The sequence below is a fragment of the Brugia malayi genome (assembly GCF_000002995.4).
Source record: "Brugia malayi strain FR3 genome assembly, contig: Bm_v4_Chr3_scaffold_001, whole genome shotgun sequence".
Lineage (NCBI taxonomy): Eukaryota > Metazoa > Nematoda > Chromadorea > Rhabditida > Onchocercidae > Brugia > Brugia malayi.
This window is the reverse complement of record NW_025062477.1, coordinates 9316699-9328743: the sequence shown is the minus strand read 5'-3', so window position 1 is coordinate 9328743 and position 12045 is coordinate 9316699. Positions and strand designations below refer to the sequence as shown.

At 34.4% G+C, this 12045-nt stretch overlaps 3 protein-coding genes across 4 annotated transcripts; all 3 read left to right on the top strand.

Annotated features, from left to right (window-relative positions):
* Positions 1-911: 911 nt before the first annotated feature.
* On the top strand, positions 912-3132 carry Bma-efsc-1 (Elongation factor Tu GTP binding domain containing protein; the record flags this gene model as incomplete). Its single annotated transcript, XM_001902579.2, has 4 exons — positions 912-1054; positions 1259-1400; positions 1778-2055; positions 2295-3132. 4 exons carry the CDS (start codon positions 912-914, stop codon positions 3130-3132), a joined length of 1401 nt encoding a protein of 466 aa, XP_001902614.1.
* A 451-nt stretch (positions 3133-3583) lies between these two features.
* Positions 3584-5016, top strand: Bm1050 (Uncharacterized protein; the record flags this gene model as incomplete). The annotated part of the gene is made up of 3 exons (XM_001902578.2): positions 3584-3978; positions 4360-4432; positions 4807-5016. The coding sequence occupies 3 exons, from the start codon at positions 3584-3586 to the stop codon at positions 5014-5016; spliced, it is 678 nt and encodes a 225-aa protein (XP_001902613.2).
* A 3869-nt stretch (positions 5017-8885) lies between these two features.
* Bma-rsr-1 (PWI domain containing protein) lies at positions 8886-11887 on the top strand (the record flags this gene model as incomplete). Of its 2 annotated transcripts, none has more annotated exons than XM_043080595.1 (8): positions 8886-8999; positions 9381-9576; positions 9849-9943; positions 10203-10437; positions 10824-10959; positions 11238-11315; positions 11660-11701; positions 11764-11887. In XM_043080595.1, 8 exons carry the CDS (start codon positions 8886-8888, stop codon positions 11885-11887), a joined length of 1020 nt encoding a protein of 339 aa, XP_042936529.1. The 2 variants fall into 2 exon arrangements, with proteins under 2 accessions (XP_042936529.1, XP_042936530.1); XM_043080596.1 differs by having other exon boundaries at positions 11755-11887.
* Between the last annotated feature and the right edge of the window lie 158 nt (positions 11888-12045).

Genomic DNA, 12045 nt, shown 5'->3' with positions numbered 1-12045 from the left:
TCTTTATTTGTGGAAAAAAAATCGCGTGTTTTTAATATCTTGGGGTATTCTCAATGCGTTATTCCGATGTTTTATTCTGAAGTGCTTTTAATCTCCTGAGCTTAGGTGATCAGTCCAGTACGGAAACAACAAAAGTATTTAGGAAGATCTTAAATATCGAAGAGCGCTTCTCTTTAGGCGTCACTTATAACGTTTCAATGTGTTCAAAATATTAAAACTTCATCTGTACTGTTTTTAATCTTCCGCTTCCTTGAATCTCCAGTTCTAGTTTTATTTGGCTTATCTAACTCCTGTTCATTGTTTTCATATTTGTCAAGTTGGATTAGATAGTTTTTACATCATGAATTCTTTTCGCTGGTCCATACATTGTGTTGTTCTTAATGATGCAAATGCGAATACTACGAATAAACATGTTGTCTTTGATTTACAACACTGCTTCATAATAATGAAGAGGTGTGTTTAAAGAGAAAATAAAGTGTTTTAGATACCAAGTTATTTTCAAATTACCTGAACATTTTTTCTCGGATAGTCGCTATGGTAAACCCTTTTGAAATTTTCTGCTTATTTACTTTATATTAATAGTTTTGATTAGTAATGTTTCCTAAGTTTCAGCCTCAATCATATTGAAAATGGTTCACTAACTGCTAAGTTATAACTTTAAAATTTTACTTCAAGGATCTGATTTGAAATTGCTCAACATAATTGTGTATGTGGACTACCATTTTTCCATAATCCCCTAAGTGGTAGTCATTAATGCGATTCCCTAATATAATGTAGTATATTGTCTATTTGTAATATAGCAATTAAGCAAAGTGCAGTAAAACAAACTGGCAACACTAAATTCGTTGAACGTTGGTATCCTGGGACATGTGGACTGTGGCAAAACAACTTTAGCAAAGGCGTTATCCACAATGGGTTCAACTGCTGCATTTGACAAGCATGCCAAAACTTCTAATTTGAGAGCCAATACAATCGATCTTGGCTTCTCTACACTGACAATCGACAATACAGTAATTGCTTTGATCGACTGCCCTGGACACGCGTCATTAATCAGGTGATATTCATTAATTTTGTTTGGAATTTGTAACCGGACAGTACTTTTTACGTGCAATTCAAAGATATGTAAGGATGGCCTTTGAAAACAGTACTTGGTATTTACAAGCATGAAACATGTTGTAAGAATAAGAAAAAAGTTATTTTTATGCTAGTTAAGTTTTTGCTGATAATGTGAAATTTGTCTGAATATTTTCGTTCTTAGGTCGGTGCTTGCAGCGTCATCAGTTTTTGACATGGCAATTGTTGTGATAGATAGCAGCAAAGGAATCGAGCAGCAAACAGCTGAACATCTCCTTCTCGTATCACTGTTCTGTCCAGATCATGTAATCCTTGTTATTAATAAGGTTAATAATTAAATCTGATTTGCAATTATGAATTATGAACCATAAATAATAATGTTAAAAAACAATATTAAATGGGATTTCAGGCATGTGTTTTTTGTCTGAAACAGTTGCACCATTTTCAAAATATTCATTCTTAAGATGTCAGTTTGGTGAAGTCTAGCTTGGTTGTACGTTGGGAAATAATGCATTCGATTAATTCCATCCAGATTCCATTTCTTTATTAACAAATTCAAAACGGCAGGAAAGGAACTAGATACTGAATTGAAATCAAATAATTTAATTGATTTTCTGTGCGAGAAATGTTCCGGATTTCAGTCATTCATAAGACGAAAAATGAAGTAAGGAAATGTTTTTGATGAGAAATCTTGTTATTTTAGATTGATTTAATAGACGAGAGAGCAGTAGAGCAAATGACGAAACGTTGCAGAAAGGTGGCATCTAGCTTAAAGCTAAACTCAAATTTGCAAATTGTGCCAGTATCGTTAACGCAGCAAAGGGAGGAAGCGATAGTGTCATTAATGAATGCTTTGCGTTTAGCTGTTTACACACCTCAGCGAGTTTCTTCTGGTCATTTCATGATGTTTGTTGATCACTGTTTCCCTGTTAAAGGTAAAGGGACAATAATGACAGGCACTGTTGTCGATGGAATGTGCAAGTAAATTTAAATTTTAATTTGACATGTTGCAGTCGTTTTTTTCCTAATGATTTCTCTTCAATTTTTTTGAATTTAATCTAATACTTGTTACAGTTGAATTGCTAAGGTTAAATGTCATCGGTTTTAGAAGGATTTCAGAAGAGAATAATTTCAAAATATGCTACCATTTATATGTAGTTTATAACAAATAACAAAAGTGTAATATTAAAATGTTTGAATATGACAGTGCCATATTTCAGAGTTGGAATGGACGTGGAGATATCAGCTTTACAAGAAAAACGTAAAATTATAAGTATGCAACGTTGGAAAGAAAACGTCCTTAGCGCAGGAATGGGAGATCGAGCAGCTTTATTATTTCACAATGTTTCTGGCAAGGATATCAACCGAACGATTATATATGAACCAGGAACACTGCGCCGTGTGCAATTCTTACTGGTCAGTGTGAATCGAGTAGTGCATTTTCAAGGAGTTCTTCGCCAGAGTTCCAAGTTACATGTTTCAACTGGTTTCGATACTGTTATTGGACAGTGCCAATTTTTGGCTCCAGAACTGTCCGGAGAAGAGGATCATTATGAAGTAGTGCAGGAACTGGATGGAACTGTGAAATTCGCAATACTTAGCTTAGAACACTTTCTGTATACAAAAGAAGGTAGCTTTTTTATCACATCCAGATTAGATTACCAGGGAAAAGGCTGTCGGTTTGTCTTTCATGGTAGGTTTTTGAAGTTACTTAGTAACGACAAACAGATATGTCGATTTCGGCGGAAGAAAAAAGTTGGAAAAGTTGAACGAATCGAAAATAAACGAAGCATAATTTGCAATTCTCTGTTCAAGAAAGAAACAAATATTGATATATATTGTCACATGGACGTTTACCTTTCTACTGGTGAAGTAGGTCGCCTAGAATCTGCATTCGGAAAAGGAGGAAAAGTTCGGATATCACTTTTGGAGGACTTACCAGAAAGTACGAGGACTGCTTGTAAGAATGGATTAGAAATACAAGTGACACTATATTTCAAAAAATTTTTGAATGATGGCAGAATTAAGTGCTGTTCACCAGGTCTCGTCACTCAATAATTTGTATTCGTCAGGTTTACAAATTTCATAATTTTTATTGTAGCATATATTTCTGATATTGCATTGTACTTGTATTTTCAATTGTACTTTCGCTATGGTTTTTGTATCCATAAAAACTTGCCAAACAGCCTCTTTCATACATTAAGTTCCGTACGTCAAGAATCGGTGCTCGACTAATTTTCTAAACCTCTTACATCATATCGGTTTTTTTCAAGTCCTGTTTACATTTTTTTAACGAACGAAAGACATTCTAATTTAATAACTGTTTTGCATATTCTTTCAAGAAAGTTGCATGCTCACTATTTTCAGAGTGGATTGCATGTCGAGAGCTTCACTCTATTTTATGTCAGTTGGACGAATCGCAGTTGTATGGAATTTTCCACTTTACAAAAACATCCATACACTAAAGTCAAGTTTAAATGGCCGGTCTCATAAATTAGTGAGCATAAATATGCGTACCAATTCGACAAATAAAAAGAAATCATATGTAGAAATCATTAATGGAAGGATAGAAAATTCAGTGCATATTGAGGATGCTAGGTTTTCGAAAAAAGGATATGTCGAAGTTTGGAGGAAGCCGAGAAGCAGAAAACGAACGTACACCACAAAGACATTGTCGGATATGCAGGAAGATATTGACAAGTTAACGAAAACACTGTACAAATTAAGGACGAACGAAAAAGGACAGCCACAGAAACCACTGCAAGTACCTGAGGAAAAATTTGAAGAAAAAGAGCTTAGACTGAGTACATATGTAGATGATTCTGTTGAGCTTCTTTCATTCACCGTCCGTACTCCCGATCGACGAGTTCTAATTAAAAAGTTCACTGGCATTACCGTTTCCAGGTCCTCTTTTCACATTTCATTGAAATCAATATTTACTATTTGTTCTTCTATCACATAGTAGATGCTTCTATGAATTCAGCCATTCCGTCTTGAATTTGCTGGAAATTAAATTATTAAGGCTGGTAAGTTAACAGAGCTAACGAAATGATTAATCAGGAGGATGCATGATAAGTATGCAGTTTTGTAATTCTGAATAATTCAATTTATAAAATTCAACAGGTTATTCCTCAAAAGAAAATTTTTTGGGAGTTGTTGAGTTTCTTTTCTTTGATTTTCTCACTTTATTCTTAGGAAATTGCATTTCTCCAAGTGGTTTTTAATTTCCACTGCAAACATATTACGCATTATATAAATGCATTCATTGCATGTATTTTATTGAAGGACTATTTTGGAAATGTTACGGGATCGAAAAGTGCGCATCAACGAAGTTGTCACTTATGATTTCGCTATCGTCGTAAGTCTATCTAGAAATGTCCTCATTTGTTCAAATAAAGTTTGAAATTCATATGTGAATTGGAGATGTACGATTATTTTAACTGCTGATTTACTTGCTTCCCTGCGAAAGATTATAGCTGACTAGTATAGTATTACAGATATTTTGAGGTCGAATAAAAGCGCAAGTTTATTGAACATTAAGAAATAATTTCTCTCATTTTTACTACTGCGGCTAGCGTATTTCTAATTCTTGGTTTTTATATGGTGCTGAATTTCAAAACATTACAGTTTTTTATTTATTTATTTTTTTTTATTAGTCAAAAAATCTGTAATGCTTATAAGATTGTTTATTGTCCGTACATTTTTTAAAAGAAACTTGAAACCTTATTTCAGTGTAAACCAATGGATACTTTGGATATTTGGAAAGAAGAATTGGAGGAGAATCCCGCATTTGCTAGAATAGATCGTTTACAAATTCTTCATATCTTACCTTCTTCTTGCTATCAGCATTTTACCGTGCAGGCCATAGCTCTGAGAGATATACTAGTTGAAAATTGGTTTCCTTGGCAAATTCAAAAGATTGCAAACAACCAGCAGATTTAGTTTTAACCTACCTTCATTTTACAATACTTTTTCATTTTGTTCTCGTTTTTCCTGAAGATATTATCATTACTATCATATTACTAGTGCTTAATACCTAATATCCACATTTTTCATTAGAAATTTTTTTAATTCGATTAATTCATTTGAAGACTTTTGGAACAGATTTAACAAAACATATTGACTCCTCATTATATCTTCTCACTAACTTAGTGCACTAGTTGGGCAGTTATTTGGTACTCTTTCTGACCAGTTCCCGTAAATGGTTCAAACACAGTTTATTGTAATACTAGTTCTTTGACTTTGCATTCGGTTTTAGGTAGATAATTTGTGCATTTAATGAGATAAGTTCTGAAGAGGTGTTAAATTCCTATTTTTTCTTTGAAGTTTGATAAATCGGCTGATTGGTTAGATCGTTTTCTGAATGCAATGAGGATGCCTGGAAGCTGACGGAAAATGGTTTTGAATACAAAATTTTATTGTTGTGAAAGTTGTCAACAATTATTGCTAATGTGAAAGTAAGTATTTTAAGCCCTTTTCATTGTGAAAACAGTAGCTACTAACTTAGCATTTTAATGTTTGTGCTTCCGTCATGTAAAAATTGTCCAATCTAATGTTTCCTCATTATTGATAATAAGATAGCTGTTATTTCTGAAAATTTTTATTTAGGATAAATATCATAAGTATGTATTGGCTGGGGATCGAGAATATGAAAAAAAAAAATTTGCTATAAGTGTTGTAATGTAACACTTATGTGAGAAAGGTGTTGTTATCAAATGAATTTTTCCTTTTTGTCAACAAAGAAGTAACGACAAATAAGTAGTATCTTTTGGCAGCTTCGTCTATATCTTATCTTTTTAGACTTAACCTTGTAAAAACTCCTATTTCCATTGTATAAACAAATACCTGTAAACTACCTTCGTATATCATTCGAATCAGTGATATTATTAAGAGAACAATTTCAATTCACTTTTCACTTTCTTAGAAAGGAAGAAGGAATGCTTGTCTTATCATCTTATTATTTTGTTATATTTATTTGGTCATGTCGGAAATAGATTCTTCCCGACTTTTAGTTACATTCTTATTCTGGCTGTCTTCTCTTTTTCATTACCCTTGCAATGGAAAATTCTGTCGCTAAAAGAGTTATATTGATATTAATGTTAATTTTTAAAAATACGATTGTTTTGGAACAGTAGCTGATTTTCATACAAAATGGCGTCGAAATGTGCTTGAAGTATTTTATGCACATTTCTAATTTGAACAATTGAACTGTGCAGCAATCAAGACCTTGCTTTGTAATCCTTGTCTAGTAATTTTCACTATATCCTAATCTAGAACCAGTGCTCAGTTCATTGGTTTTATTCTCTAAGTCGATGTCTAAATTAGCTTGTGGATGACAGCAAGACTAATACCAAATTTATGACCCACACAAATGTCCCAATATTATTATGACCCAATATTATTAAATATTACAGAAATGCTTCTTTTCAGGCATTTCTAAGCACCTATGTGTATGTATGAATATTTATGTATTTTGAAATTGATAAGTTCTCAAACTTGAACAGTTCGGGTTCAAGACAGTCTAATATTATTAAACATTACAGAAATGCTTCTTTTTAGGCATTTCTAAGCACCTATGTATCTAGAAAATATGCCTCGTTTAATCGAACTTGATCTTTCATTCAATACAATCGATCATTTGACTGAAGATGCATTTTCAAAAAGCAATTAATTTAACTGGAGCATAAAATAATACGGAAAAATGCCAGCATTAACTGAAAAAGCATCCGGCAGTATCAGACTGATTGTCGTAGGCGTACTAACTGAATAGTTATATAAAATTACGCCAAATTTGATGCTATACAGGATCATGTGGATTTACTAGCTTATGAAATATTTTTCTGTGATTTCATGATTCTAACTTCATCTCGAACGGATGATGTCATCTGGCAAAGAGAAGGGTGAATGAGGGGCCCCTTATTTCTTACGTTTTTATTATTGAACTATTTTTTTTTTTGCTTTCCACTAATTTTCCTTTTTGGAGAAATTTGTTGTGAGTGTTTTTAGACAATTTAGAACAATAACTTCCAGAAAGTTTGAACCTACCTTTTCTTTTGAAGTGATCTGTTTGGTTCACTTTTGTTTATTCGACCTTGCTTGCAAAAAAAGAAGCAAGAGAATGGACTAGTTCTCCTCTGAAATTGCCTTCTCAACAGCTGTAAAGAATAAAGTTTGTTGAATAAATGTTTCATTATAACTCATAAGACCAGGTGGACAGTTCACTGCTGAATGATGTCAATCCTATTGCTCATCTGTGGTGCTCATATTATGAGAATGACAATAGGATGGTGGAAACAGCTGGTCCACGGGATTTCATTCCGTGATATTCATGAATGAAATTGGCAGCAGGAAAAACTCGTATTAACTGAATAGAAACTAACTGGGTTAGGGTAGGAAAAGTCGCTTCCAGTTACTGGAGACATTTGCTCGAACTGAGTCAGTTCTTCATCAGTTATATTTGCAAAGTAGACGCACATTAATTATTAATGTCTGCCGTCTACTTTGTCCGCGGAAAATGCTCTTTCATCCATCAACACAGAAAAGACAGAACTGATGAAATACTGTTTAGAGAAAATACCCTCACAGAAGAGAATACGTCGGTATAAATAGATAGCAGAGAGCAGAGATTAATGTTGAAAGAAAGACTGAGCAAGACCCTGTATACTACAAAACACATGAGGAAAAGTGAGAGGAGGAAACAATCAAAATTTATTCTGTATTGGATTTCTATACACGTGAAAATTGATGGATTATGCTGGAGCATGCCGGGACTTTTAAACTAGTTCAATGCATTTCGACTTCTTAAGAGAAAGACTGCCTGTATGGTCCTAACGAAAGAAAACAACACAAAAGAAATTACACATCTGCTTGCAGTGCACCGACACCACTCATCCACTCTTCCCCCTCGTGAAGCCCAGCCCAAACAAAGACCAAGTGGCTAAGGCTCGAAGCTTAGATGAAACACCTCGCACCTAGCCTTGGACGACCCGTGAAATACTAACGGGCAATTACCGCCAGCCGCTTTCATTTGCCTGATGTGACAATCAACTGGTGAGGATGGAAAGTTGTGGGAGGTCTCGGGAGTGGCCGCAGTAGGAACAGTAATGGCGCAGTGGTATGAACTTTGTAGTTCGGACAGTCGAGTTGCAAAGACCGCCTAACATCGAGAAGTAACATCCATCAATTGCGTATCTTCTCACTCGGACTGTACCGAGCCACTGCGTTCGATGCTATCGATCCCTTAGGAACCCAATGTGATGGTCATAGTGATGTTACTGCAGTGTAAACATAGCTTTGGTGGTGATGTGGGATAGAGTAATCATAATTGGTTTGTTTCGGGACCTATTCCACATTTTCATCATACCCCGCTTGTCTTTTGAAAGATCATCCCCACGGATGTTAGGATGTAACCTTCATCCGTCTCCGTGTACAGAGACTGATTACAACCAAGGACTTTTATGAATCTACGTGGTCTTTTTTGTTCGGATTTAAGAGGACTGTAAATAGTCGCAAAAAGCAATAAAAACTGGAATTCTTATTGTACGGCACATAAAATTCCCTAAAGTGCTGTTTTATATACGCAAGGCTGCGCCAGATTTCTAGTGCTGCAGAATTTTTGGATCTGATAGTATTTCCACTTTCCAGTATATATTTTGCTGAGTTTTATCAGTTTAAATCTCTTGTTTCCCTTGAGATCGGTGTTTATTGGACATATGTTTATTATGTTTCGCTGCGTTTTGATCTAGGAAATGTTGTTGGCAAATAACCATTCCATTTAGCAGTCAAAACTATTACTTTGACAAGGAGATAAAATGGCTGACGCAGGCTTTTATCGTGGTACAAGTAGTGAGCAAGATAGTCGCTTCACCGATAAGGAACGCAAGTTACTGAAGCAAATGCGTTTCGAGGAAGCATTGGACGAAAAGGTAATATTTCCTCTCCGAGATGACGAAATTTATGTATACTACAAATCCAGCCAGTCGCGTCTTTCTTCGTTAATGTTATGCGATTTCCAACCACATCTGCATTTCATAAATTCATTTCTTTACTGAGTATATAGCCAAGATTAAAAGAACGAAGGTAATCGTTTTTTGTTGAAGTACTTCTTTTTTCTTCTTTAACATGGAATACAGAGTTAGTTAAGCGTAATTTGAATGGATTGATTGATAATTTTCAGAAGAGTTACGAAAGAGACCAGTGGAAATAAAACAAGTGTTTTTTTTTTTTTTTTTATTTTTCAAAATATAGATTTTGTTAAACTAATTGTTATGTTTTGAAGAGATCGTGAGTGAGTTTGTGAGGTTAAGATCTGCATGGATCGAGTGAATCTGGATGTGCTCAAACCGTGGATTACTGCCAAGTTGAATGACATTTTGGGCATAGAAGACGATGTTGTCATTGAATATGTATTCAGTCAACTGGAGGAGAAATCGTTGAATCCGAAAGTGATGCAGATTAATTTAACTGGCTTTCTCAATGCTCGACGAGCACGGGAATTTATGGGTAACGTTCCACCATTTTCCTTAACAGTCCCATAAAAAGGAAAAACTAAAATATTCTTTTGTTATAGGATTAATGAAAGCATGGATTTACTCACGTTTCAGAACTGGTAGCACCATATAGGATAGAAGATTAAAAAGTTTTTTTAATCGACCAACTTTGTTTCATATATGACTGTGTTGAGAATCCATGGTTACGCAACTCATTATTATCATGTTTGGATTGCAATCATGTAAATCCTTTTATTTAGATGCATTCATGTCATCTCACTGCAGGTGAATTATGGAGTATGTTAATTGAAGCACAAAGCAGCGATGATGGTATTCCAACATCGCTAGTAGAAAAAAAGATGAAGGAAATACAAGAGAAGGTATTTGATTTTCGCAATCACTGGTACTTTTTCTAATTTAGAAAAAACTTCCACATTTTCTTAACATATTTTTTCTCTTTTTTTTTTTAATTTACTTAAGGTTGTCATTAAGAATTGTTTCATTTCATAACGAAGTCGTTATAAAAATTGATGTCGGGGGTGTTACCATTAAATACAGTGAGAAGGATCCAGTTATTTCATCGTTTTGAGAGTTCTATATATTGTCATTAAATTTATCAGATCTTCTGAAAGTTTTCAGGCAAAAAATACAACTGTTTCGTCTTCCAATGGTGCGGCTGCTGAAGTTGCTGGATCAGATTGGAAGAATCGGTATGATTCTTTGACTGGTGGGCGTTACGGTAACCGAGAGAGCAGATCTATTACTGAAAGTGAACGGGGCAGAAAGGATGACGATCGCCACAGAACTCACCGGGATAATAATCGAGATCGAGAAAATGATAAAAGTGGAGAAAGTGGCCGCGTGAAGGAAGATGGTGGTTTTTACTTGGTTCAATTTAAATCTTATTTAAAATTTAAATAGTTTATGGAGAAGTATAACTCGAGAGCTGACATTATCTTAGTTGGGTTACAGTGTTTCGAAGTGTTTTGCTGCATATGCTGTTAATATCTAAATAAATATATATATATATTTAATATGTTGGTCACTAGTTAATGGGCGATATTCTAGCGCATGTTTATGTTTCTCAAAATCACACATTTAAATCTGGTAACACTAGGTCCCAGTTAACATAGCCTGCCGATCTTCTGGGATAAATATTTTTGGTTTTAAATTATAAAATTTTATTTAGGTCATAAAGAAGTCTCACTCTCAGATAAGTGAGCCTATTTTTAAATGATTTTAACTTTAAGCTATTTATAGGAATTGAAAGAAAGCGTGGTGAAGAAAAACAGTTCAAGGATGAAAAGTTGAGATCACATAGCCGATCTCCCACTCGTCGACATTTTCATGATGAGCGAACGGAAAGGAAAAAGGAACGTTATCGTTCTCCTAATAGGTTGTCGTCAAAATCTGTCCATTATTAAATAAATTAAGTAGTTAATCTCAGGCCAGCTTCTCTAACTGTTTGTAATAATTGAAATTAAGTTAGGTTTTGCAGAATCACCATTTAATGGAATAAGTGACCCAAGTCATTCGGTATTTATGGAAGAGTATGCTTTTTGAGAGTAATATGGTATAGGATATACTTCTGAAGAATTTACGAGTGAACTGTCCCTAGATCTAGCTTCCAATGAAATTTTTTTAGTGGAAATTCTAACGTGCTTGAAGCTTCAGATCTCCACCGCGTCGAAAATTTACAGAACGGAAGGAAGAAACTCGAAGACGAAGTCGAAGTAATGAGCGTCGTAGAAGGCAAGGGAATTCTTTGCTACTTTGATTTATATATTTTAACACAACATTCATTTATCTCGCTTTCAAACTTATCCTTTTTCACAGGAAAAAATTAGGTAATTATATCAAAAGCAATACTAATACCATATTTGATCTGAAAAGACTTAAGAAATATTAATGTGCACAGACCCTCTGGATTTAATTTCAGTGTTATGAAAATTTTCGAAAAAAACCACAGTCAAACTAGTTTTCTAATATAGCTTCATTCCTGAAGGTAAAACGTGTACAGATGTTTTTAAGTAATTACTGATAGGAGTGCTCGAGTTTTTATTAGATAGGATTTTTTCTTACTTCGCCATTTTCAGGAAGCGGTCAATATCAGTGGATCTTGTGGATGAGAAACAAAGGTGAGTTTTTATAGGTTTGTAGAGGTGAATTTTCTGTCTCTATATTACTTTAGCAGTTCCAGAAAAAAGAAGAAGAAGCATTCAAAAAAGCGTGCTAGTGATTCGGATTCAGAACGAGCAAAGAGAAGGAAGAAGCACAAGAAAGAGAAAAAGCGTAAAAAGCATAACAGTTCGGATTCCGATTGAAAGTCTTGATAGTTTCCAGAGAGAGTATACTTGGTCTTTATTTTGTTTTAATTTTCCTACTTTGTGTCCTAATGATATTGTGATAAAAACCTCACTTATCAGAAAGTGCAACAAAACTTCAACGAATACATTTTAAGTTATCATTTGTTTTAATAATA